Source organism: Anopheles ziemanni, chromosome 3, assembly GCF_943734765.1.
Source record: "Anopheles ziemanni chromosome 3, idAnoZiCoDA_A2_x.2, whole genome shotgun sequence".
Classification (NCBI taxonomy): Eukaryota; Metazoa; Arthropoda; class Insecta; order Diptera; family Culicidae; genus Anopheles; species Anopheles ziemanni.
The window spans coordinates 43,389,147-43,416,958 of NC_080706.1; the positions used below are offsets into that span (position 1 = coordinate 43,389,147).

The 27,812-nt window shown below is 45.0% G+C and overlaps 3 protein-coding genes across 3 annotated transcripts; 2 read left to right on the forward strand and 1 right to left on the reverse strand.

The window, feature by feature from the left end:
• The first annotated feature begins 1,225 nt into the window (after positions 1-1,225).
• On the forward strand, positions 1,226-12,178 carry LOC131284800 (uncharacterized). The gene is made up of 10 exons (XM_058313659.1): positions 1,226-3,300; positions 4,393-4,860; positions 4,962-5,122; positions 8,144-8,458; positions 8,547-8,769; positions 9,459-9,563; positions 9,635-10,172; positions 10,266-10,341; positions 10,444-10,565; positions 11,563-12,178. The coding sequence occupies exons 1-10, from the start codon at positions 1,400-1,402 to the stop codon at positions 12,151-12,153; spliced, it is 4,500 nt and encodes a 1,499-aa protein (XP_058169642.1). The 5' UTR covers positions 1,226-1,399; the 3' UTR covers positions 12,154-12,178.
• An 8,670-nt stretch (positions 12,179-20,848) lies between these two features.
• Positions 20,849-24,413, forward strand: LOC131284802 (protein Fer3-like). The gene is made up of 3 exons (XM_058313660.1): positions 20,849-20,966; positions 23,605-24,152; positions 24,252-24,413. The coding sequence occupies exons 1-3, from the start codon at positions 20,849-20,851 to the stop codon at positions 24,411-24,413; spliced, it is 828 nt and encodes a 275-aa protein (XP_058169643.1).
• A 1,546-nt stretch (positions 24,414-25,959) lies between these two features.
• LOC131287220 (uncharacterized) lies at positions 25,960-27,542 on the reverse strand. Its single transcript, XM_058316252.1, has 2 exons — positions 26,988-27,542; positions 25,960-26,888 (listed from the first exon to the last, which is right to left on the reverse strand). The coding sequence occupies exons 1-2, from the start codon at positions 27,373-27,375 to the stop codon at positions 26,014-26,016; spliced, it is 1,263 nt and encodes a 420-aa protein (XP_058172235.1). The 5' UTR covers positions 27,376-27,542; the 3' UTR covers positions 25,960-26,013.
• Between the last annotated feature and the right edge of the window lie 270 nt (positions 27,543-27,812).

The window sequence follows — 27,812 nt, forward strand, 5'->3', positions numbered from 1 at the left end:
TCCGTCGCCGACCGAGCTGTATTTACAACCCACTCTCCACCGATGACGGAAACGGACGGGCTCACCGCTTCTCACGTCATGGCCACAGTAGGAGTTTGCACAACAAACCGTAGGCTAAAACTCATCACCAATAATTGATAGGAAATGCTTGCTGTTAACTTGAAACTAATATTGCATAAATCAACTGCGGGGTTTAATTTATTTCCAAGAATGTTTAACATGTTTATTAAGCTATCTTTTGAAGGTAAATTTGTTCAAATCATCACTGATCCTAAACGACTACGAAGCGCTAACCATGCCAAAAATCAAGCATTCTCAGTACGTTGGTGGAAGCCAAAAGAAAAATAGCGCTCTCAACATGAAGAAAAAAATGCCGGTCCCGAATGCCGGTGGTTCGCGAACGAATGCGCGCGCGGTTTCCACAAGAAGACGTACAGAGGACAGACAATTTTTGCCGGGCAAGAATGGGCTGCTCTTCCGTGCTCTCCTTGCAAGCGCTGACGCAGGTGTGAGAAGGATAGCATGAGCCAAGCACCGGGAACAAACATAACATGTTTTTGCATGAATGTCTCTTGCCTCGCTTCAGAAGAAGCATCTGTCGCTTTTATGGCCACACGATTCTTTCCTTCGTCGGACGTGATGGTTTTATCAAAAAATGTGTTCAAGTTATAAAAGAATTGTGGGGCTATAAGCCTCATTTGAAAAACAGGTTTATCAACAGGTTCAATGTGTAAAAAACTGTGCCTAAACGTTATTGAACTGTGGATTTTTGGTTTCTTTAAAAATTACCAAATACTGATCAGCGTTACGTTAGGTTGAAGCTTTATCTAAGCATCAGAAACACTCCTCACACGTGCGAAGAGTGAATAGTTTGTCTGACGCAATGTTAACGCAATGATGCAATAGAGCCATAAGATGATTTCAAACCATTGAATAATCGTACGACATACATACATTCCGAATAAGTGTTTTCCATAAAAAGATGCGAAAATTGTGAACGAATAGCAAGGTACGCGTTCCGTACATCTAAGGTTCTACTCTTTACTACATTCCACGAGTTGGTTAAGTTGTGGTTATTGCTAGAATAATTACAACTCTCGCTTTGCTACTTCGTTGAATGAAAAAAATGAGATCCTAATTATTGATTTTTCCTCTTTAATTGCAGATAAAACACTCTCCGACTGTGCACGGTGAAAATGGGTCCAAAGTGAGAACAAATGGGATACCGGTGTTAGTTCAACCTGGTCCTGCTTTGACGAAAGTGACGAAACTTACCTAATCCGTTACCAGTGGTGAACGTAAACGTTGTGCTATATTGAAGCGTAGAATACACGTTCTCACACCGGCGGAAAGCAAGCGGCCAGCACCGAATTGCCTGCGCGCGTGCGAGCAACGGTGAATGGGACTAGCGGTCGCTGCTACGTCGGTGTCTACGAAGACGTTTCGATCCGATGCTGTGGAAGAGATGGCCCCCGCTCTTACGGAGCCACTGAGCCAAAGCAAACTGTCCTCCTCGGCCGCTTCCGGTGCATCGCCGAGAACGAGCAGCAGCACTACGACGACCGCCACGGTGACGGCCACGCTCGGCGGTACGACACTGCTTCCCTCGGCGGATGAGCAGCAGCAGCAGCAGCAGCAGTCGTCGTTGCAAGAAGTGGTGGAGAACTACGCCGAGCAACAGGTAGTTGTCCAGCAGGATCTACCGCCGATGGTGGAAGGGTTAGTCGAAGGTGTTGTTGCCGCCCCTACGGTACCCCTCACGACGGAAGCGACTCTGGATGAGATGGGAATGTCCCTGCCGGTAACGTCTGGCGATGGAGGCAGCACCACGGTGGACGATATCCAGAACAACAACAGTGCCAGCGGTGGTCTGAAGCAGTTGGAACAGGACAGTAGCTGCGATCTGGTGGAGATAGCGCTTGAACAGATGCATCACGAGACGACGGCCCTCGTTGGTAGCGGAGGGGGTGCGACCACCATGGATGCTATCATGGACGCAGCAGATGCTGGGATGGACATAGGCACGGTTGCGGCACCTGTTGGCGCAATGCCCTCGAACATATTGCAACCGCCGCCAGTCACCGGACCACAGCATTCAGATTTTGTGCTCATGGACATCAATAATACCCCAATCATCATGCAACAACCGGTGACCTTTCCGGACCAGCAGGTCCCGATCCAACAGCCACCGCAGGGCTTGATAGGCCAAATGGGGCAGAATCAACAGGACCTATCGCAATCTTCGACTTCCTCGCTCGGAGTCTTTAGTGGAGTGGGCGGCATGGCAGGGGGTGGTGTCGGTGGTACCGAGCTCGGTGGTCTGATGAAGGAGACCGGACCGGATATGGACCAGATGATCCGCGAAATATCGACCGGCGATATCGACCTGTTGCAGGTGTTGAAGAGCTTCGAGAACAACAGTCTGCTGCTGTTCAGTGACGTCGATGTGGCGAATCTGTGCGACGTCGGGCCGGGCGATGGACGGGACGTACACGCGCTTCCGTCTTCCTCCACACCCTCGACTTCCCCCAACAAGGACCGGGAGCGGCTCGAGCTGCACGCTGAAATCGTGAAGCGTCAGGTGCAGATGCAGCGCAAGTACGACTTTCTAGTCCGACGACTCCACAAGGTAATCGCGCGGTACATGGGCCAACACGTGAGCGAAGAGGTGGCCGGACTGTTCGAGCACACGCAGCGCTACTGGAAAAAGCGCGAAAAAGAGCACGCCAAGCAAATGCACAACAACAACAGTGGTGGAGGTCCCGGGAACGCGTCCGCGACAGCCGCTTCCTCCTCCTCGGCCGGGGCGAATGAAAAGTGGCCTGAAATCATCCCATTTCAGGCGCCACCGCCCGATGCCGCGCCCGCCCCGCCAGAAAAACTGAAACCGATCTCGGCAAACGCGCTCAAGACGTTCAGCAAGCGGATGGAAGGAATCTCGAGCACGATCTGCTCGATGGAGAGCAAAAGCGTGCTCCACAGTCGCTATTTTCACGGCGTAAGCAGCTGCGGCCCGAAATCGGCGGCGGTCTCCTCCGGTTTGCCACCATCCCTGGCGGACCCAGCAGCGTCCACGTCGTCGGCAGCTGATGGAGGCGGTTACGCAAACATTTCCAACACGATTCCTCTGTTCGATCGGGTGGCCACCCAGGAGCTGGAGCAGACGGCCGGGTTGCTGCACGCCGAGTTGCGGCACGTTCAGAATACCATCGATTCGGACGCGACGCTCAGCAGCTCCGGTGGAGATTCGGCGGATGAATCGATGCCGTACGTGAACGAGCTGCAGGAACCGCTAACGATGTAAGTGAGCGGGTCGCTATGTGGAAGTGTTTTCCATATTAATATCTGCCATTGCACATGCTTTATCGCTGGAATTTATCATATAATAAGGGTATAATTTTTTTTCTCATTTCGAAAATTGCTTCAACACTATCTTCTCGTTCGGCTTGCATTGGATCGAAATGGAAGCCTTCAATATTTAAAGCAGGAACCTGTTGTTTTCCAATACATCTGCCATCTCGGCGCAAGTTGCGTACTAGTTGGTAAATTATTTGGTTTATCATCGAATCATACTGCTGCCATCATCGTTTCCTAGCAACCGTCTGGCGCCGACGACCACTTTGATCGGATTATTATTTGTAAAATTGTAGCCGTCTTCGTTTTCGGTTTAGTAAAAATGATGCACAATCTGCAGTTTCATGAGTCCAGCAAAGCTGTGCTAATCAGCTCGATTAAAAGTTATCAATTTTAAGTTGTATTTTATCATTTTTTTTTTTTTGAGGCGTTAGTTGCATAAATCAATTATGCAATTTTCAGTTCATAAAAAAGGTGATAAGGGCCCCCCATTATCAGCTCCCGGGTCAAGGCCGCTATCGTCTCGAGCGTTGGATAAAGGGCCTAACCCTCCTAATCGGTAATAGTATGCCATAATATTTCGCGGTTTGATGCCCTTGAAATCGAAACTCGTGCCTCATTCCGGAGCAAAGCGCGGGTGCCTGCGCTCAACATACCAATAGCAAAGAGCGAAATGCTGAAAGGGAGAGTTAAATATACCGCAGATGAATGAAAGATCTTTATTTTCCTTCATTCCCTTGCATTACATTGCTTTGGGTTTTAAAATGAGTTCTCAGCTTTCTTACGTCAATGAGAAGGAATGTCTCACCTTTGAGATGTGTTTTAGTTTTGCTCTTGAATGTGTTAAGCTTGAAGAGATTGATAAGCATGGTATGGCATTAGAAACAAAATACAAGGCACTTGTAGTGCAATCTTGTAATTAAAACAAAAGAAATAAGGATATGCTTTCACTTCACAAAACATGTGTTCAAATGTAGGGAACTTCTAAGCAGACTGCCAATTATTAATATAATTCTTTCCCTTACGCATCTTTTCCAGCACCGAACGAGCGTCATGGAAATGGTCGAAAGATCGGGCGGCGGTTGCGAGCCGATGGACCTGGCTGGTGGCCCGTATAGCCGACCTGGAGTACCGGATTCGTCAGCACAGTGAAGTGCTGAACAAGATCCGCGCCAAAAAAGGGCCGGTTGTATTGGAGGAACCGCCGGTGGCGGCTAGTTCATCTTCCACCGCCGTTGGCAGTAATCCGGAGGATCCGCAGCAGCAGCCTCCACAGTCGATTAATGGTTACCGAGGACAGCTGCCAGGAGGCAGCAGCAGTAGTAAACCCCTGGACACCTCTGACCCAGCGGCGGCAACCACTGTGGCCCCAGCGACCGACGATGAGGACGACCTTATGGCAAGTTGTTCTCGCGCGAAACCCTACTGCCGGTTGCGGTTCCGAAAGCGTAAGCTACTACCGACCAACAACCTGCACGTCATATCGAAGCGAGCCGCACGGCCAAGGTACGCGATGTTTCATAAAAAATGCTCTCCCCTCGATCCCGACAGCTGGTAATGGTTTTTCGTTTTACTTACCCCTTTTTTTCACTTCTTACTCAAAACAGTAACTTCAAGTGTGGCTGCCAGTGGCCGTTGAATCCGTGTGCCCTCTGCACGGGTCGGCTGGATCCGACGGCCCCCCGAGACCCGCTAGATACGATGCCATTCGCCGAACGGGTTGCCCTGCTCGATCCCTGCTTCCATTCGGTGTTAAGTTTTCCGGAAGGTAAGAAAAAAGAAGGTCATCTGCAGCGAATGGTGTTCCGAACGCGGATTAATTTATTGACACAAATATGAATCGTCGAGATAAGATCGTGGCAAACTGTCGTGGAAGAATGTTTGGCATTTGTCGCGCTTTATTAAATATTTTTCATTTGCCTTCCCGCCTTCATCTTATGTTGGGAAGAGATTTTTCAAGTACGATACGAGCGTACGTGTGTCAGTCTGTGTGTGTATGCGTTGTGTATTAATCGACTGTGTGCTACAAAATAAAAGCGCGCAGCCTCTGTCATGCCACCATTACTCAGCGTTTGATTACGTTGTCAGTCTCTACGTCGGCAAGTGTTGTTCTACGGATATGGGGTATATGCGCTAGCGTTGGAACTAGGTGCTGCTGTTGCTGTTCAGATCCTCACGCTTCTATTGCGTCTTTTAGCTGTCCAATGTGCATTATAATTACCAACAATGCAAACCTTTAAAAAACATTTTGTAACATTTTTTTATGTCCGTAAAGCTACAATTTCGTCAGAGCCCCGATCTCTGGACCCTGGACATAATTCAAATGTCTAAGGTCTTTAACTTACCTAAAAACAGTTTATGTTACAAGTTTGCCTTTATTCCGGCAGCAGTATCGCCGTGGAATGGTTTAACAAGGGCCTGTTTCGATTCTAGGGGTGGAAAAGTGAGTCAGTTTTTTTTGGTTCCACTCCTCTCCTTCCCACTTTACTACACGGTCGAACGAATTACAACTTACTCACAAACACACACACGCGCGCGTAACTGGGGTTGGCTTACATATGGGACAACAACAGCAAGGGCCGCCGAGCATATGGGAAGATGATGATGGTCCGCCGTAGTATCTCTTGTTTGGTTGTGCGTTTTCTTTTTTAATTGTAACGCAAAAGGAACTGAAACAGCGCACTTTGGGTCTCACAAGTACGGAAGGCAAAACTTGCCACCATCTGCTCCAGAATATAGGGTTTATTCTCGATCGTAACATATTTTCCTTTTTTTGGAAATTTAAATTAATGCCATATACTTTGGGATCAATCTGGATTAACCCATTACTTAAAAAAACTATTGGAATCATATCTACTTTCCCGTTTTTACTATGATTAAATTATATAACAATCATCATCAGGAATTCAGCATATTTCACAGCACGTTGAAAATTCCGTCAATTGCTACGTTAATGGGTGTTAAACAAATTAAATAGAAAATGCGTCGGTTGGAACTGAAAAACTTAATTAACAACATTCTCATGCACGAATATTTTTATTGATTAACCTGATTAACATCAGTAACTAACGATATAATAGGTTTTATGTTAGAATATGAGTATTTGAAATGGCTGTAATGCGGTTATAAAAGGAACTTTCTCATACTACTACTTCGACTTCATTTCTATCGATTTCAATGAAGCACCGAACCTAGGTACTTTCTGCAGAATGTTTGAGTTTCAAGTTAACATCTGCTAGATGAAAATGTGTCGTGGAAGTTGTGCAAAAGAAAGTATTTTTTCTGGTTAAAAAAATGAAACATGATTTGTGAAACTCGAGAATGACATACGAATGTAGATTTTTGATACTCATAAACGTAAAAGTAAACCAAAATATTTGTCCGCTACAACTGCAATTAAAGTACAAAACATGATCCTCGATAGAATCTGTACAATACACGGTATATTCATATAAAACAACACCAAACAGAGCCCACTAAGCGCGATATCAACGCAAGATCACGCGGAGTATAAGATCGCGATCATTTATGCTGGATGTTTCTTTTTTCCCCTTCCGTACCACCATCAAAGCACCAGAACTGTACTATTGCGTATGGTAATACGGTGGCAGTCCAGGGCTCGTGTTAATGCTCCCGGGAGGAGGGAACACATCAGCGCCTTTGTGCGATGGCGGCCTTCCTCTTGTGTGTGTGTGTGTGTGGGTTTGTGTTTCGATGGTTCCGCACCACCGGAACACATATTCTCCGAGAGTTCGTCACGCCGCCGCCTACACGCAAAATGTGTGCGTGTGTCTGATGCTGGTACGTGGAAGTACCAACACGTGTGCCATTGCCCTTCCTCCTCCCTCCCGCCCATCCCCTCTTCCCTTTCTATTGCGCGCGCCAGCATAAATACACGGCAGGCAAGCGGGCGGACGGCGGCGGCGGTGCATAGCGCAGCATATTATCAGCGGACGACGACAGCGCACCGCTCGCGCCACCACACGGAGACGGAGACGGACGTTTTCCCGCGCAAAATGTTGCTGCTCCCCGTGTGGCGAGTGAAGAGAGGGGCCGGGGAATAGATATAGGTGTATTGCGTTGTTGCTTTTTTTGTGTGTGTTGTTTGGTTTTCGGTTCCCCCCAGAGAGAGAAACCCCGGGGATGGAAAATGTGCATTCCGGCGCTGTGCACATGCGCGCGGAAAACTCGAAACATTGAAAACAGTCGATCGCAATAACGAAAGCATCTCTCCCCCTCCCTTTATCACCGTTTTCTTCCCCACCAGCACCCAAGTCGACCACGGCTGGGGTGGAATAAGGGAGGAAAGTTGGCGGTGTTTTATTATGAAAACGTTCCGCACGCACCCAAACACAAAGGGTCTGGTGCACTCTTCAAGTGGCAAGAGAGTGCGAACGAGCGAACCAAGGGTTTTCGGGGAAATGCTAGATACTTTTGGGAGCGACAAATGACCCATCAGAAGGGCGGACAAATGAGCCCGTGCCACTGTACTCTGCCCCACACTGCAATGTTGCACTTGCACCAAAGATGCTTTCTTTTTATATGTGTTTGTTTAATTGCTATAATGGTTGAAAAAATTAGCTTGGCAAAGGGAAAATCGATGAAAAATGATGGCTCACAGTGTGGTGCAGTTTCCATGCTGAGCATAAAATGATGAGTAGATGCTTGGTAATGTTTATAAGGATACATTTCTTTTGCGGGGTACAAATTATATAGCATCCGATCGGAATTGAATAACGGCCGTGTGAGAACTGAAAACTAACATTTATGTCTCTTTCCCCATTTCCAGACATTTCGCACAGTGTGCATTTGGAGGCGATTATGCGGCTGCCGGAATGGCAAAACCGGATGATCCGCAGCACACCGGTCACCATTCCGGCGTCGTCCACATCGCACAAGACCTCCGGCCTAGCGGGTGCATCAAGCCGTATCGGTGGTCGAGGCGACGCCAACTCGTCGTTCTTCTCGTCCGGTGACGAAACGGCGCCGACGTCGCACGGCAAGCGCTACACGGGCTCGGATGGCAAGCGGAAGTATAGTAGCAGCATCAACAACAAGTACAAGAACACCAACGATCGCTCCATTACCACCGATAGTGGAAATAGTAAGTAGATTGGAGACACGGCGTCGTCGTAGGAGTCATTCAGAGACGGCATGCAAATCTAACATGATGCTCCCATTTGTCGTTGCAGAATCTAAAAAAGCCAAATCGAGGCGGGATGTGATACTGGCGAACAGTCGCAAGTCCGGCTACCTACCAGACGGTTCGCGGACGGGACCGAACGGCCACAGCCGCAACCACAAGAATAAGTCGCGCAAGTCGTCACACTGTTACGAATACTACGACGGAAACGATGGTGGCGTTAGCCGTAGCAAGAACTCGTCCCCGACGCCAAACTATCAGCGAAACGAAAGGTATGCAATGGGAGGTCACATTTTCTGGAGCTTACAGCGTAGCTCTTGATGGTTCCTAATGTTCGGGCATAGTAAAGCTCTTTCAAAACATTTATTTTCCAAAATATTTAAGGATACTCTTACTAGTGGTAGCTTTACCAGCTCTTATAGCAACATAATTGATGTTCTCTGTCCTACTAAAAAAGCAGTACTACTGACAAAGTTTGCGTTAGAAAAAATGAACAACTATAAAAAGAGGATAGGAAAAAAACCACGCAAGATAATTTAATGATGTAAATTACTGTAAAGTTACATCAGTTTAGTATTTAAAAAAAATATGTCGACACCCAATCAGGCATTCTTACGTTAGTTGGCTAGAACTCTACCCATAGGCGTAAAAACTATTTATGTTAGCATGTTTTTCTTATGTGGCCATCACGACCAGCTGCTGTTCCATTTGGGTTTTGGTTTACTGTTAAGGCCACGAAGGGTTCAATTTAAATGATATCAAATTTGTTCTGAACACAATAGTTCCGCCAAACACAAAAGTTCCCATGGTGTTCTTCGTTTTTGCATGAAAAATTTAGTTAAATCATTGACAATGTTTGAAAGTTGCTAATTTGTATGTAAACATTATCCGGCTTTACAATTTATATGTTGTTATAAACTATTTAACTTATTCGCTTCCGCTTCCATTTTATCTTTTCCAGGAGGCCACGAAACTCGTACGACATCGACAACATTATTATACCATATAGTATGGCGGCTTCTACGAGAGTATCGCTTCCACAGTACAAGGATATCGCAATACCAAAGTACGTAGAACACAGAACACAGGCGGAAGATCGAAGCTCTAACCACCCACATATTTCGTGTCATATTTTAGATGGCGTGTTGTGGATGATATTGATGAATCCTTTGCCGGCCTGTCGGCCGACGGCGGAGACACGATGAAGCTCGATCCCGCCACGGATACGAGCCAGTGTTCGACCTCTTCCTCGACAGTGTCCGCCAGCGAGCGTGTGGACGACGACAAACAGCCTCCTACCCCCCAACCCGTACTCAAGCGATCGCGCGAGTCATCGAATCCGCCGAACGGCACGAAGGCGTCGAAGCTTGCCGGCTCTATGGGGTACGTGCGGAAGGAGGAACTGGAGGAACCGCATCATCATCTGGTGCACCAGCACCAGCAGCAACTGTTCGTGATGCCCGCGCTGGACGACGAGGACATCTCCGACGAGGCGATCATGCTGAAGCACGAACGTGCCCTGCAGGAAGAACGGAAGAAGTTCCGCACGTACATGAAGTTCCCCTGGAGTCGACCGCGCGCCAATCGCCGCACGGAAAGTCGCGCCGGTTCGAGCGGTGGCAATACGCCCGATCCCACGTCCCCCGCGCCACCCACGCCAATGGTGGAACACGATGTAGGTATTCACACCACGTCCTCTGCGCGTGTGAATGACCGACAGAAAAGCTCTTGTCTAAACTAACTCTTTCCCAATATCAAACGCTTTCAGTCTTCACCGGCCTGTCCGTCAACTCCTCTTACACCTCTCGATGGGCAGGAGCTGTCCGAAGCGAATGTGATCAATGGTGGGTGTTACATTTCCGCAACGATTACCGCGCATGATTTAAGTTTAACGGACCCTTAATGCATCATTTCCATTCTACCGGGTTAAACCGTTTTTTCCGCAGCACTGAACAAAAGTTTAACGAAGAAAGAACGCCGAAGGACGGTGTCGTCGAAGCGCGACGAACAACAGAATCAAGCTGCTGCCGTTGGCGGAGCAGGCAGTACGACGCCAGATACACGCGAGGTAAATTGGAACACTTTTCTTCAGCGAATAACTTTGACTATCATCAATCGATTGTCGCTTAAAACATGGTTAGCTTCTGCTCTGAGTAGGAATTGGTCCGCACACCGCCGGAGTGCATGTTTGAAAAATGACATAAAATGCATTTTGAGATGCATATCAATCAATTGTTAAGCATCGATTAAGGTTATACAACTTTTGTATGCTTACAACTATTTGTATCCTCTTCATATAATATAATATGATACACTTCTCGAAGCAAGAATGGCACAAACCGGCAAGGATGCGTGATACAAGTTATATTATTTCCTGAAATTTTAGTTTTTTTTACAGTTTGGAATGTTATTCCAATCATTTTTATATCTTTTTTATGTTCTTGTTGCAATATCTTCAATTGTGGAACAAAAGCTAAAGTGGTTTTACCTTGAAGTCGCTAAAACCACTTTAGCTTTTGTTCAGCTTTTTTTTGTAAAAAAAATCAACTGAAAAGTTGTGTGAAACTGATTGCAATAACATTTCAAACCGAAATTACAAACATTTTGTTAAAAAACAGGGTTTTGTTTGCACGGCTTCGAGTTTTCGCGTTGTTTTTGTCCGACACGGTAGAACTTTTTCTTCGTATGAGAGTAAACATACCATTTTTCACTTTCATTTCAGTTCGAAATAAATAGTTTTGATGGATGTCGTAAGAATGAACTCGAAGATAACAGAAGCATTGAAGAACAGAAAAATGAAAAAAAGTTGTTCACTAACATTTTGAATTGACTTAGCTTAAATATGTATTACTTATTATCAACTATCTTTCGGATATCGATAAAATGTTATCGATTGAATTTATGAACGGATAGTTTAATCGATAGTTTATTACAACATGTTTAACAATCACTAAACCATATTCCCATTAAACATAACAACTAGAAAAATTGAAAATTTATTTAATGAAAAATATGAGCTTGAAAATATTACAATTGCTTAAATCCTCCTATCCGTTTTCCGCTAGGTTGTGTCTCCTTACGAGTCGCTTCAGTTCCCACTGCCGGATGACATCTACGAGGACATGGTGCGCTCGATGCCCAACGACCACATCGCCATGGTGGAGGACTGCATTAGCAAGCTGACCGGTCGCGACGGGTTGCCGCTGCGCCGTTCACGGCATCGCAACAACAACGTGCTGCTGATGCTCAAGTCGAGCGCTGTCCTAGCCCCGGCCAGCCTGGGGCTCGGTGGAGCTCGCAATCCGCTCAGCTCCAGCGCTTCGTGCTCCTCGACGACACTGTCGGCGACCGAGACCGACCTGGAGGAGTTCGACGACGAGGATCTGATGCTCGCGAAGCGCACCGAAAACCAACTGATCATGGAGCGGTTGCTGAAGGGACGGGGCGAGTCGCAGCAGTACGAGATCGAACCGCCGACCGCGAAACCAATCCTCGGTGACGACGAGGACGAGGAGGTGATCGATGACGAGGAAACGGACACGGGCGAATCGCTGTTCGTCGAGGAGGACGATCCGAACGATCCCGAGTGGCACGATCGTCCCGCCGGTGGAGGTGGTGGCCGTTCCGGTGGTGGTGTTGGTGGTGGTGTGGTTTAGTTCACAAGCCAAACACAATAGCGAGCGCGCGTGTGTGTGTGGGGCGGTGGTTCCAGTTTTTCCGCCTATTTTTATCTTATGGTTTTAGAACGTACACGGCTTCGTAAGTAAGTTTATCGGTCTTATTCACTATGTGAGTTTTTTTTCTTTTTCTTAAAACCAACCAGAAGGAAGTTACCCTCACCACAACTACCGTGGGGTTGTTGTTTTTGAAGAATTCAATTTTACAGAACAGGAAGATGCAAATGGCAACAGCAAACAGCAAATTATCATAAGCTTAGAATTAAAGTGTCGGAAAAAGGATAATTATGAATCCAAACCCCCCCCCCCTACCCAGTTGTGGCCATACTTTCGGGAATCATTTTACGGTTTCTCCTTACACCGTTACCACAATTCCACACTACCCGGCCTCTGTTGCTGCAATTTCACATTTGTATCGCGAGTGTTTTTAGTAGTAACCGGACACGGCGGTAATACGGTGCACAACAAACGACGTTAACACACACGTTCTAGCGGAGGTTTTAAGTTTTCACACATAAGATTGATTTAAGATTATATTTTACTATTCTTCACCATCGCCGTCTTGGCAGCAGTGGAAGAGAGGGAAGGGATAACCTAAAACTATGTGTGACCGTGTAACAAACACGTTGCTCTCCAGTGCATGATTTTCTTAGCGTTTGTTTGAGGCGGAACGTCAAGTGGCGAGTCGGTTGTAAGAATATATGGATATACACGAAACAAAGGCCAGTTTGTGGTTTATAGCTTAACAAAACAACCCGTTTGTCGCTTTCCAGAGCATGTCCTTCTACCCTCGTTTGTTTGTAAACCAAGCCCTTCATAGGATTATTTTGGAAGCGCGTTAAAAAAATATTTTTACGAATTTTAAAAGGGATTTTTTCTATGGTCTCTGTGTACAGTTTTAACAAAACGTTTAAACTGGTAAAACAGTGAGATAATATAGCCGGCAGAATATCTAAAACAATATGCTATTTCATGTAGACAAGTGAGATTATATTTTCACTCGCTCAAAATTCCTATTAAAGTTAGAAAGCATGGTTCGGTCAAGGTTTTTATCGGTATTGAAAATTTCTTAATACACATTTTTCGTTGGTATAGGATTTGGTTCTTTAATTTCGTTGTCCAATATTCTGATCGGATCGTTGGTGTCATTTCGATCAGATTTTAATAATTTAAATCGACGGTAAAAATCATGAGGGACGCATTGAGGAAACAAACTAAATAGAGGACACAAAAACCAAAACTACGTACGTTCAGAACCTGAAAACTAGTAACATCACACAATAATGCTTCAGGCAACAATTTCGCTCGTGTTGAATGCTTTGTAAAGTACATCAATTGGTGTTTCTCATTGGTGTTACCCTATATCGATGACCACTCTGGCGGTCTTGTAAAAGGCATTTACTTGATTTTACACCCACCCTTGAACGTTTATCTCGCCATCAGTCCTGAACACAGCGTCCGCTATGATGGACCTTTCTGGGAGCTTTTGAAGATGTCACAAGTTTTATCGTATTCCCACTAAGCAACAACCAGTTATGAAACAATTTTTGTTCTTTTATGATGCACCTGCTTCCTGTCGGTCGGGGAGATTTATGTGACGGATGCTCAAACCCCCGAGCTACACGAAGCGCAATTTTGTTTAATACTGATCCTCATTATCGTTGAAGTTTTTACTCTTGCTCTATGTTACTAGCTAAGACATTATTTCTACCCGCTGCGAAAGCAAGACGAAAGAGAGAGATCGCCGGGTTCTTCAAGATTAGCAATACGTTTCGCTAAGGCGTGTAATATAAACAACGTGTGTCAAACACCGCATGATGTAAAGGTAGCAGTAAGGCAGACCTACGCCGAAGCTAGATGATGGATGGCTTAGGCTTGAAACGGACGATGGCGGCACTCCTAAGGAATCGGGCAGGCAAACATTTCTCCTTTTCCGTTGGTTCAATCCCCTTGGTCCTTTTGCAGTCGAACTCTCCTCTAAGCAGGTAATCCCAAGTTGTCCCTAACGACGTTGCGGAATTTCCAGGGGAATGCAAACCAGTTGCAGTTGTAAAAAAGAAGAGTGTGTGAGCTATGCTGCGGGCAAATTGTGTGTACATTTCTTTTTAATGTTAATGCCTGCTAACCGTCATTTTGCTGCGATCGAATACGGCGTATGTCATCACAAGCGAGGGAACACAACATAAGCATACCCAAAACAAAAACAAATAAAAAAAAACACACCTTTGTGGTGGAGAGAGCAGTCTACTACCACGCCATGTAAATTTATATCGTTAAATTCTAGTGTATAGTCGTCTGGGAAGAGGAGTTGTAGGTAGTCGGGGGGTGTGGAAGAGTTTCCAGGCAACAACAACCACAACAACGGCAGGAAACAAAAAGGCGTGACAGAAGTGTCACCATTTCCGTGTGTTGCATTTGATTGGTGCAGGAGAATGGGCTGGCATGGCGTGCAAAAACAGTGTGTTGGTTGAGATCATAGTTGGCAGTTGCGTAGTGATGTAGAGGTAACAGATTTATGAGCCTAGCAGTTAGAATACGGGAGAGTATAGTTTCTTAAACGTACACAGTGAATAAAAAAAAAATGCAGGTTTGTAAAAAGCAGCCTAACAAAGAATAAACAAAATCCGTGTCGTGTCAGTACCAGTAATATTGAGAAAAGAAAAATGAAAGAAATATATTCCCTTGATAGCGCCGCGGTAGCGCCGGTTAGAAAATCGACCCATGAGCGCCGGGGCTCACCACCTCGACGGCGTGGGTTCGAATCCCAACCGAGACCGGCCCTCCCCTGTACAAGAGGACTGACTATCCACGTACAACAGGGAAACAAGTCTCGTAAGCCCTTAACGGGCAGGCATGACCAACAAGGTCGTTACGCCAAGAAGAAGAAGAAGATATTCCCTTGATGAATGTAAAATCCTTTCCATTGCTTGATGAATGGGGAAAAAGTAATACTTCACAAATAAAGTAATTTTCCATCGGTAATATATTTGAAACATCGGAGAGGATGGTAAAATCAATCATAAAACGGATCATTTTATTTCGAAAGTTATATTACAACCACGCGCAAGTTTTTACCGGTTTAGCTTAAAACCTCGATAATTATTTTCAAATTTACAAAACCTACTTTCAGTTCTATGTTTAGATCCCGTACGAAATGATAATTTACAACTAATTGGAATTCATGAATTGGTACGGTAAAAAAACAGCAAATCTAATGCTTGTTTATAAAATCATCCTTCTTTTCGAAGCTAAAATGGTCGGCAGACGAAGTTGTGCGAGAAAAATAAATACTTTGATTTAAATGCAGTGATTTTATCTCTCCTGTTGCACAACGGATGATTTCGCTTCTGTTTTGAATTTACTCTTATCACTATGAATTGTTGGCAAGTTTTCCATGGATCGTATCCTAAAAAAGTGTAGTTTAAAATTATCTACTAAATACATTTATATAATAAATAAAATCTACTAAACACATAAAATATGTTTTGTGTGTCTCGGTTCTTTCTTCTGTTTTAGCTGTCATTGTACTAAAATTTCCAATTGTTTTCCATTTCCAACATTTCACAATTTTTTGGTACACTATTTTATAATTTTTAAACATGTTTGAAAAATTTAATGAATTTGAAAAAATCTGTTTTGCATCCAAAATTATACATTACTGAACATTTAGTAAAACAAATATTGTGTTGGGTCTAATTATTCGTTGTCTATTGTATTCCATTAAAATATCACAAATAATACCTAACAGGAAACAATACTATGTATAGCTTTAGAACGAAAACATTGTTATTTTAAATTTGCAATTGATCAAATTAGCCAATTGTTTTGATTCTCCACACAAAACACATTCCTATTTATTATCCTTCTTTTTATTGTACCTATTGTACGTTCTGGTTTGCATGCATAAGAATTGCAAGCCGGTCTCAACATAAAAAGTTCACAATCCTTCTATACTCGTACGTACTGATAAGGATACTAAACGATAGAATAAATGGTAAGTGATCAAGATCCGTAAAAGTAACAAAAGTTTACCTTCACAAACAAGGTCAAGAATAAAGTGAGCATTAACTTTGCTTTCCAGAACACCGGACAGATGCTGTTCAGCACCTGGCAGCATATGGTCGGCAGTAAGATTATGTCCGATCATCGCTTTATCCAGTCTCGACTCCCCCCCGGTTGTCTGTAGGACACTTGCCATTGGCACTGCGAGCTCCGAGTGTTACAAAATCCTGCTAATTGAACAAAATCTAGGCTGACAGAGAATTCGTCCCCTGTTTTCCATCGACCGCATCGAGTTCCGCTCGTTTGAAAGTGACCTCAAATCTACGCGGCTTGCAGTAGTGCGTCCCATTGTGCACGTGAGAAAAGGCACCTGCCCGAGGAAACTGTAACATCTGATGCAACCATTCCGCCAGGGGCGCAACAAATCGAGGCAAAACGAGCCGTAAAATCAGCATATCAAATCGGCGATTCCGTCGCGCCCAAACAAACCCACGACAAACCAACTCCAACCGAAGAGCGGGGGAAGGAGAGTGAAAATTAAATGTGACTTATTACGCCCTGACGCCCCTCGTAAGGATGTGGGCTTTTTTTTATTAAATTATGATTCAATTTCAACGCCTCATCGAACCGGAACGGATGGAGCGGGGGACAAATTGAGAAGGGTGTGATTTAAGGACACGGGACTTAGACCATCTGGCGGAAAAGGTGGCGGTGGTGGGAAGTGGGTGGGCGATCCGACTCGACGCACGGTACAGGATATGAACGGATCAATGTCAGGTGCGGAACAACAACTAGTCGGCCAAGAGGGATTAACTTTGGCCGTTTGTTCGGAGTGACTTTCTCTAGAGTTGGAAGCTGCAAGGATTGTGTTTGTTTGCTAGGACAAACTCCATGGCACTCGGCACCCTCGCTGTTGCGGCTTGAGGGTTCGTCCTGGCTGTGCTTTTTCTTTCCATCGCCAACAAGGGAAGGACACTTTTCCGCCCGCCGGCTAGGGTCGGTGTCGAAAAATTAATAAAGTGTCATTCCGATGACAAATCTGTGTCTAATTGCTGCGGTAAAAACAACCTCGCCGGGGCGGGGGAAAAAACGGGAGAGGGGCACACGATTTCCCAGTTTTCCACCGTTTAGCATCGCGCGCGCCCAATGTTGACTTTCGACGCCGAACAGGGCTCGAATTATTAGTGGCACTCGTTGGAGGGTTGATTCGGCGCTATCCTGTTGTTGTTTCTTTACAATATGTTTTCCTATTTGTTGTCGCTAACTGGCTCTATACTTTGCCGCTGACATGGTGGATAGGGTAGGATCTGTGGAAAAAAACACAGGGAAAACGAAACACGTGGCTCAACCCGTTGAACTATCGAAGCCAACCCTCAGCCTTTTAAAGTCCCTCATTTGGCCTAGTTTAAACTAGGACCACCCCGGGTGGTTGGTAAGATAGTTTAAATCACGGCATAATCCACGATCCACATCGAACATCGATAAGTTAATTTTGATTATGGCGTTTAAGTGCCTTCAAATTAAGCGACTTTAAACCGAGAATGTAGGAATGTAGCTAATCACGAATTGCGGTAGGGGTTTAAAGGCTCATTTAAAGCGCAAAACAACATGTCGAAAGCAAAAGTGAAATAGGTTATTATAATCGGCTTATTTGGTTTCTAAATTCTGCACACTTCACGAGTTTTATTTCCTTTACGGATTGATAACGAGCTCACATCAACGGGAAACTTACTTAATGGCTTTTGTTATTTGATTTAAAGTTTATTTGTTTAATACTATCACAGTATCGCTGTTTATACTTTTTCCTCAAATGCAATTTGAAAATATTACCAACTGAAGAAAGGCATAATCTATAAAATAAAATAAGATTTGATACAGTTTGATTATCTATTAAGATTGACGAAGTTGGACAAAACTTGTGAGAATATGTGTCAGCTATTCGTGATTTAAATGTAACTTTCTTTTTTGACACCGAACTACAGTCCGGAGAAGGTATTCTATTTTTCTCAATATATTTGGGTGGTTCTTGTTTCATATTTCGAAATGAAAATAATTGTATCGGTTCTTGTTTCATTTTTCTAAATGACTTTTGATTCAAATGATTGAACCAAAAGGTTTTAAATTATTCCTGCATACCACAGTCGCATTGAAATAGCTTAAAAGTGGAGTAAAAATTTATTATTTGAACTTGAAGACGAGAAATATTAATGAAAAAGTTAAATAAAATCATCAAATACATCATACTTTAGATTAAAATAGCATTACGGTATGCATTTAAACGGAACTCGATATTTTCCATCCTAGCTTAACTTTAGCAATCAAAGCTTTAATTTCTTAACAGAGACAGAAGAATATTACAGCATTTTTAATTTAAACAGTGTCGAACACGTCTAATATCATGTTCATGAGTGATAAAATATTGGTTTTGAAAAGCCCAAAAAAGTATAAATACCGTCTTCAATTGCAACCAGAAAATATTTAAATGGTCAGGAGTTTGTCTTTCTTTACAAAATGTTTCATTTCTTAATCATTGCCCTATGTTAAGTTATCAAGAAAGTACACAGCATGAATATTTCAATGATGGTTTATCAGCAATGTTCTATTATCGTTTTCTTTATTTTTTTAAACTTATTTGTGCACCAAATATTCCCATTTACTTTAAATGTTGTTTTTGATATTTAAAGTGTTTATTTTTAAAATATATTTTCAACAATTTTCCTTTCAATTTTCCCTGTCCCGACCAATTGAATCCTAAAGATATTCAACTTTCGGTATCTTAGCATCGGTGCGCCACCAGAACGCGGCTGCTGGGAAATCGATTTTTCCTTCCGGCACACACATCCACACACACCGGTGGTGGCGCGCGCAAAGTACGCAGCCGTTACTGTCCTGCTGACGGTCGCGTCCTACTGGCGGTGCACCAACACACCAGCGGGGACAGCGTCATTTGGTGTGCGTCATTCGGTGCGAGCTCCGTGTTGCGCGTTATCCTTGCCGCCTCTATCCGGAGAAGGAGCGTGAGGGGTGCGGGTTTCGCTGGCAACATGTTTTTCTATTGGTCGCCGAAATCTGTTACCCTTCGATGGGCGGAGCCAGCTGCACGGGTTTTACCGTGTTTTGGGCGCAGCCTGACGTCGTCGTGCTGGCGAACGAATTTCTTCTATCGGTATCCAATGGATACCGCAAGCTGATGCCAAGGAAGATGCTGATGGTGCGATTGTTGCGATGGAAACCGGCGAGGAAGGAAAAAGGCACGCGCCAAACGCCACCAAAACCGCCCAGCTGCAAATTCAACATGGCGGCCGCGATGCTGGTGCGATGTTTGCTCGTGAAGATTTAATTTACCACCTTCATAGCCGATATCAATCACAACGCAACCTGTGCACCCAAGGTAATTGCTTTAAATGCAGTCATATCGTAACATGGAAAGTGTAATATGATATTTTAAAGAACATTAAAACAAACCTTGTTTGCTCCTCGACGTTTTTAAGGAATCTCGTTGGTAGACAAGTGATCGAATTCAACACCACTTTTAAGTTCTTTTTGCAACAGTTCTACTTACCAATAACCAAGAGCAAAGATTCAGTTCTTTCTTAGCACGATTTAAAACAATGTTTTTCGGTTGGGACTCATTTATTTTGTTTTCTTAAAATAATGCGTTTGTATAAAATACAACGTTTCCTAAAATGACTGGTTTTTTCTTAAGATGATACAATAAAAATAAAAATCATACTCACTGTATTAGAAGAGCAAGTTTTCAATTTTATCTGTCTTCGCTGTGTTTATGGAAATCATGAAAATCTAATTTATGAAATTTCATACGTTGTACCATCGCATATTTTGACTAGCGTGTGGTTAAAACTTACCGTTTCTCCCCCAACTGGAATGGTGTATCACAATTTCGTCCGAAGAAAATTTCCTCCTTCAGCACTTTGTTATCATCTTCGGCACTAAACTGTTCCTCACGTCTCTCCGTTGTTTGAAAAAAAGGAAATGAAAATTTGTCTCTATCTCCTTCACTTACCCGCCGAATCCATTTCCATCGTAGGCGATGGCAAACACTCGGTTGGCTGGAAAATCTCATCCCCGCGATTAGACGAAAGGCCAAAAAATGTCACGGCTGGGAGCTGGGAACCGGCCGAGGGAAAGCGCCATTCGCGCAAGCTGCTACCACCAATCGTGTCGAACTGTGCTGCTACTGCTAGCCGGGAAGGGACGAATGCCGGGAAAACTCGAGGGCAACCGGAACGCTATGCGACAGCCGAGCACAGATGCAAGGATATTAAAAATAATGCAACCAGGCACCGACGACGAAGACCCTCCCCGTCCGGTGCTCGGTTCCCGTTGGTGCTGTTCGAGTCGAGTTCTCCCTGGGGTGTCCCGATGTCACATCCTCGGCAGTCGGATCTCGACGCTCGTCCAGAACAGTTCTTCGGAGGCTGTGAAATTGTGTTGGTTGGTCACTTGCAAAAGGTGTCGAAATGGAGACCACTTGTGCCGGAGGTTCCTACGGAGAAGAGGTGTAAAGGAATCAATCAACGATACTAAAGGAAACGATTAAATTAGCGAAATTTAAGGTGCTAAAACATCATCTGTACCACATTGTGACGGGTCGATGTGAGATAAAAGTGCTCGGTATCGAAACAGCGAACGAAGCAAATCAGTGAAAGTGATGGAGCCACCGTTCCCGCCGGATGTGGCACCATTTACGCCCATTTGGGGTCAGGAAAATCCGTCGCCGATGGTGCACTATCCCGAGTTGATGGCCGGTTTTCCGTGTGCAGATTTAGGTATGGATAACTTCCAACGAAAAAAAATCGATTGGGGAGTATGGAAACAACTCAAATGCATAGTAAAGTTAACAAAAATCAAGTGCAACTTTTAGTTCTCATTTTGGAGGGTTTTCTGAACATTTTCTTTACGACCAAAATATGTTTAACTACATTTTTATGGAAATGTATTGAACAACAAAAAGATTATTTTTGTACAGTGTTTATTAGATGGAAAAAAGGTTTAAACCACCTAACAAAAAATGTTGATTGAAGCTGATTAATAAATATAATTGTTAACGAACGAAATATTGCAAAACAATATAAACCAATTTGGAGAATTTACAAAAATATAAGAGCGATTAATCGCTAATTTTTGGGCACAATTAAATGCTAAAAATCAATTAGGAATATACTGTATCTGTTAGTAGAAAAATTCCTGTGTTTTTTCCAGGTGATTTTCCCTCATAACTGATAAATTGGTTTAATTTAAAATTCTTCTTCATTCAATTAAAAAATCTTCTTTATGCACACGCGTTGGCATCATATTTTAGCTACGGACAACCAACCAGCTCAGTGTTTATAACGGTTTTTAAATCCTGTTTATAACAGTTACGTCTTGCGTTATAATTGTAAATCAGAGTTTTACAGGAATTGTAAATTAGAGAATCAGAGGATCAGAGGATTCTTCACAGAAGCAAACCACATCATCAGAAACAATAAATATGTTTTTGACGTACATCTATTTATTTGAAAATGAAAATGAGGATCTTCGAATTATAAGATTTAGAAACCAATTCTTTGCTGCCTAGTACCGCCACTACTTGTCAGGCGATTAAAAGTAATGTCACTTTTGTGTTTCTCAACTTGATTGCGACAGTAATATTATATACACATTAATTAACACATATCTGTAGAAGGTATTAAAAGTTAAAGTTGGTTCGGAAAATCTCGGTTTTAGCTGCATGGCAAAATTTCCGTTTTCTTTTCAATTTGGCTAATTGTTGGAAAAATATTTTTCCTGCCGGTAAGGCAATGCTGACATTTTCGTGGACAAATCGAATGGCACTGACTTGTATAAAATCTGCAGAAGATCTTAGTTTTTCAAACTGTAGATTACTATGAACCTATTACTATTTTGTTTAAGTTTAGGTTATGTTGGAGCATCTGTTAGTGTTGAACGTTAGAGCTTTAAGACTAATAATTCAACTATATAGAACTTTAAACATCAAAATCTGTCGACTTCTAGCAAAACATTTGACTTCAGCGGTACACAGACTGTTTTATTCAAGAACATTATTAACAATTATTTGTTTTAGTCCATATTATAAAATACGACGGGACAGTTAGGAGCTTATTTTGTTATTCAAATGGCTTGCCATGTAGATCCGGATATATTTGTTTTAAAATTATCAAATCATCCCGGGATCAATAACTAATTTCTATCTTGGGTAACCCACCGAAGGGAACAGGGTTGCGTTGTGCTTTGAGCAAACTAAACATCTTCAAACAATTGAGCTTCCGGTTAAGTTACTAGATTTTGCAACGATATTTCTCAACAAGCACTTACCTTCGCTCACGAACCAACGTGATTCGGTTACCATCGCATGGGAAGCATCTGGAATTAAACCATTCAAACTAAAAGAAAGCAGCATAATCGGTCTACCTGTGTTCCGATAAAAGGAAATGGTAATATGGCATCCAAAACGGTAGAAATCGTGAACAGAAAGCGGCAATTTGTGTTTTTTTGTGTGAACATACCGGAAAGGAACATGGTGAGCAGGTTGAGCAATTGACTCCATTTGATTCCCACCGGGTTGTGCGGGTTGGGTCGGTTGATTTCGGATAGTGTGTGTTTAACCCGGTCGTTTTGAGTTTGACGGTGGCTGTCCAGTGGATCGAGAAAGTGGTCTTGCAGTAGTTGATTTGAACATTGAGTTGACCCTGCGACGAAACGGAAAGTGTGCATGTTGATTTGCGGAGGACGGGAAGATCCTGTAGAACCAATTTGTTTGATGGCGTCATGGAAGGGCACGAAACACCACGAAGCGATCGAACGGCCACACAGGCGGAACGATCAGAACGATCGTAGTCACCGAGCAACGTAAATACACCGGAAATTAAAACACAAACTCAGCGTCGGAACGCGTTTCGGGACAGATGCGTTTTCCATGGGATATATCGTGTTTAATATGATTATACGATTATATTTTATCTACAGGCATGCATACATTTCTTCCGTTTTTTTTTTCTTATTTCCATTGTACATACATATACGGCCATATTGGTTGTGGGTGGTTGTTGCTTGCGTTTGCTTATGCGGCCAGCTATTTTTTTTTTGTATCCGTTTGTTGAAGGTTGTATACGTGCAGTGATCGCTGATCGCGAGCGCACATTCGTGGATGGGCGTTGCTTGAAGATGGCAATTGGAAAACTGAGGGAAGGATTTGAGTTGATTACCCCGGTGCGAATCGGCGAGAATATTGATTGGGAATTTGGAGTGTGCGCTACCGGCGAGTGACGGATATAATTTTGATAACCTTTGACGACGGCTGATTATTGATTTCCACGTGTTTCTTTCTCTTTTTGTACTTCTCATTTTCTTTCCACTTCACCTTGCTCCTCGCTTTTGAATTTCCCTAAATTTCCCTACCCTTAGCTATCTGGCCCCGGCAGCAGGTGGGTAGCTTCGTGAGCCAACGGCTATCGCCCCGCGGTGCCCAGCCCGCTCCGTCGAGCGGCTCGTCCAGTGCGCAGAAGAAAACGCGCCGCCGGGTCGCATCGATGGCGCAGCGGCGTGCCGCCAACATCCGCGAGCGCCGCCGGATGTTCAACCTGAACGAGGCGTTCGACAAGCTGCGCCGCAAGGTGCCGACATTCGCGTACGAGAAGCGGCTTTCGCGCATCGAAACACTGCGGCTCGCGATCACGTACATCGGCTTCATGTCGGAGCTGCTGGCCGGCACACCGACGCACGATGGCCGCTCGCCCGAGCTCTACCCCACGGTGCACCCGCACCATGCGCACCATCACCACCATCATCACCATGCCCACCCCCAGCACCACAGTGGTCACCCGCAGCAGCCGGTGGCGGCACCACACCATCCGCACCATCACCATGGCCCACTTCATCACCAACCGGCACATCACAGCCATCACGGGTCGGCGGGCACCGCTGCCCCACAATCGTCGTCGTCGTCATCGGCGGCGGCGGCCACGACGGCAACGCCAACCGGTCCGACGAACAGCTCGCACCACATGAACGCCCAGCACCAGCAGCAGCAACAACAGCAGCAGCAGCAGCAGCAACCCCTTCACCATCACCACCAACATCCGGCGCTACAGCGGGCTGCTGCGGCTGCGGCCGCCGTCGCTGCGGTGGCCGCGTCGGGCGTCGGTGTCGTCAATGGTAGCGACTACATCGCGGCATACGGGGCAGCCTCCGTACCGCAGCACCATACCGGTTGAGGGAAGAGCCCAGCGGACCAGAGGAGAAAGATTGACCTGGAGGTTTGATGGATTCGGTTGAAGAAGCGTTGAAGCGTTGATCCGGTGTTGAGTGGAGGCTTCCGGGAGGCAGGCAGGGGGATTTGCGCCAACGCACCCCCATTACCGTGTCGTCAAAAACGCACGAGTTGACGGTTATAGAGATTAAAAAAAAAAATCCTTCCGGTTACACACCGACACGCGTCTTCTTATTGTTTCCCGCCTGTGAGAGTTACGGGAATCTGGTACCTGCTTGTACTCGAGTCTATTGTTTCTCGTTTAAGTTAGCGCATTCACTGGCGCGCGCCCTGTTACTAAAAAAAACCCACCCATCCTCACTAAAGCTCGCGTTTGAGTTCCGCACACGAGAGTTCCTCATTTTGCCGTGCACTTTCTTTCCGTAAAACAGTTTCCTTTAACATCGTTTGGCATATCGAACCGTTACGGTGGTGTCGCCGTTCAACAATCTTATGTACATAACAAATCGTTGCGTATCCAAACCTATCCAATCGTTAACCCCTCTCTACCTAGCCCTACCGTCTGTGTCCTTTGCCGTGCATCCTGGCTCCTTCAACCCAATAGAAAATAATCTCTTCAGGTGCAATTTGCAACGAGACGTGGCGATGCTACCTTTCATCACATGTGTGTATGTGTGTGTGTTTGTGTTTTTTTTTTTCATTTTCTTTTTTTGTTCAGCCCTCTACAGCACACACTTTCCCTAAAGCGTACGGCACGCAAAATTTTCCCGACGAAGGGGTAAACTGTACACTCCTCTCGTTTCGGGATTAGTTTTTTCGCGCTCAAACTGGCCGTCCACTGTCATGCCTTTCTGCGCGTGTGTGTACATATAGATCCTACCAACGTCACTTTGTCCTGGCTACATGTTTCATTACAAAAAAAAAATATACGTTCCTGTGTGTATAGCTCCTCAATCCTTTCCGGCAATTCGGTTTATTTTTATCCTTAGCTATTTTTCCATAGCTTCTTAAGTTTATATACAGCTGAGACGATGTAAAACGTATCGAACGCGGGAAAAGAGATAGTAAAACCAACACGAACGAACTGTCCGGCACAACGAATAAACGATGAATAAAGATAAATGTAAATTTACGGGACAACTTCAATCGGTATCATTATGTTTTTGTTTCCAGTTTTGATTGATGTTTGTTTCCTTATTAGAACATGTCGCTTTGGATTGCGTTTACTTTCGATGGTGCTTTAATTGAGTTGTTGGATTGACTGCTGCGACTGGTGCGCGCAGGTAAGGGGTTTTTTTGGAAGTTGAATTCAATGCGAAAGTTGATAGCGCACAATCACTCCCGGCTGCGGGAGGCGTTAGGCCATTCGCGAAGGCAATCCACGTTTAAACAAGATGGTTCCTAAAATTAAGGGAAAAAAGGTAAATAAAAAACTTGACGAAACTGCCGCCGTGAGCAAATTTAAACTGTCGTTCGTAGGCGATCATAGTGTCCTGATGAAATGAAAGGTTAAAAAGTCGAAGAAAACACCTTAGTTTCGAGTGTGTGGGTGTGTGTGTGTTTGTTGATCCGTGCACGACACTCCAGCCCATGGCCTACTACTGCTACTCGGAGTCGGATGATGAGTAGCACACGCGTCGCTTCTTGCGCTTCTTGTGGTGCGTTCCCCGGCCATGGTGGCAGCACCGTTCGTGGTCGACGCTGGTCGAGGCAGCGGGAGGCGGGGAACGTTTGCGGCGATCGGCACGGGCCTCGTGTGGCTTGCTGCGACTGAAATCGACGCGCACCTTGCGTCCATCAAGCATGGTGCCATTGAGTTTGCGCTGCGCCCGCCGGGCGTCGCTCGCGTGCTTGAAGTAGATGAACGAGTAACCACGCGACACGTTCGTCTTACCGTCGTAGATGAGCTTGATGTCCTTCACCTGACCGTAGCGCGAGAACAGCTTCATCAGCTTTTTCTCCGTCGTTTCCGGGCTCATGCCGAAGATGCCCAGACAGCGGTTTTCCTCGTTCGAGCCGCACATGATGCGCTTCACCTCGGTGGCGCTCCGGTTCGATATGACCGACACAGAGGACGAGCTGCTCTCCGACGAGGAGCTCGATTCGCTCAGCAAGGGCGTCACGCGGCGCCGCTTCCGCTTCCATTTGCGGTATTCTTTGGACGAGTAGTTAAACGCATCGTCGTACGCGGTGTAGAACTGTTCGAGCTTTTCGTCCACCTCGAGCAGCATATCACGCAACAGCCGTACCTCGTTTTTGGCCGTGTCGTGTATGTCGATCTGTTGCAGGGATAGATTCCGTCGCAGCATTGCCACCCGCATCCGGTTGCCATTGAACATGTTGTTGTCCATCTCGAGGGCACGTTGCGTTTCCTCCTCGTAGTAGAATCCGACGTAGGCAGTACCATGGGTAGGTATCAGAATGCCGTATATTTTGCCGAACCTACGAAACGCTTCGTACAGCTGCCAGTCGGTTGTATCTGTAGAAACAATAGAAAGCGAATGTAATCATGGTGCTTCTGCTTCGATCGGGTGTGCTCAAAAGATCAACACTGGCTAGCGTCCCAGGCAGTACCTACCATCGCGGATGTTTCGCACTATTATCGATACGCTCATGTCGAACAACTGATCCTTTAATATCTGCATCACGATCAGCACGGAGTCGTGATAGCGCACTCGATCCCATTTCGCGGCTTCCTTCGCGTGGCGCGCGTGTCGAAAGCGGATGAAGGCAACCTTCGTGTTGATATCGGTACGGTGCTCCCCGTACCAGGCGACGCGCTCAATGCGTCCGGCGTACTTGAACAGTTCTATCAGATCAGTCAGCACCGTTTCTTTCGGCAGGTTGCCCACATAGACGATGTTCTCCACCAGCTCCTCGAACAGATGATCATTCTCGGTTGGTGGTGGCAGTAGCGAATGTGAAGTCGACGGTGCACTCAGCACGGCTGGCCATGGATCACACATTTCGTGGCCGGAAAAACCACAACCAAACACTTCTCTCGGCTTCCGGCGAGAACGGTTTACACCACTGTTTGTCCGGTTTACCTTACAAGTTTCCCGTCATAAAACACACACACGATGTGAAATGAAGCTTCTTTTTACGAAATCTATCACCAACTGTACGGTATCGCAGTTTTCCTCTCAAACAAGAGGCATCGCGGCTTTGACAATTGCTGTCATAGCGGTTTTCTGCTGTCAAGCACTGCTACTAGTGTTGGCAAAATCATGATACGGAAGATTCAAAGATTCGCTCCCTTAACGGAGGCTAATAGATTGGATCCAACTTGATGGATTCGAAATAGATTTGATTCGTTTGGAATTTGAATTAGATTTTATTCATTTGGCACTCTTTCAAACGTGATCCAAATCTATTTTAATTTGATGAGACTCGATTCAAACCC

Excerpts from the sequence above, each read along its gene's own strand:
- LOC131284800 (XM_058313659.1), top strand. The coding sequence starts at position 1,400 with ATGGGACTAGCGGTCGCTGCTACGTCGGTGTCTACGAAGACGTTTCGA. Across the intron at positions 9,564-9,634 it reads AAGGATATCGCAATACCAAA|ATGGCGTGTTGTGGATGATA; the intron begins GTACGTAGAACA and ends GTCATATTTTAG. Across the intron at positions 10,342-10,443 it reads CGAAGCGAATGTGATCAATG|CACTGAACAAAAGTTTAACG; the intron begins GTGGGTGTTACA and ends TTTTTTCCGCAG.
- LOC131284802 (XM_058313660.1), top strand. The coding sequence starts at position 20,849 with ATGGAGCCACCGTTCCCGCCGGATGTGGCACCATTTACGCCCATTTGG. Across the intron at positions 20,967-23,604 it reads TTTTCCGTGTGCAGATTTAG|CTATCTGGCCCCGGCAGCAG; the intron begins GTATGGATAACT and ends CCCTACCCTTAG. Across the intron at positions 24,153-24,251 it reads CGTCGTCGTCGTCATCGGCG|CAACCCCTTCACCATCACCA; the intron begins GCGGCGGCCACG and ends CAGCAGCAGCAG.
- LOC131287220 (XM_058316252.1), bottom strand. The coding sequence starts at position 27,375 with ATGTGTGATCCATGGCCAGCCGTGCTGAGTGCACCGTCGACTTCACAT. Across the intron at positions 26,889-26,987 it reads AGTGCGAAACATCCGCGATG|ATACAACCGACTGGCAGCTG; the intron begins GTAGGTACTGCC and ends TTGTTTCTACAG.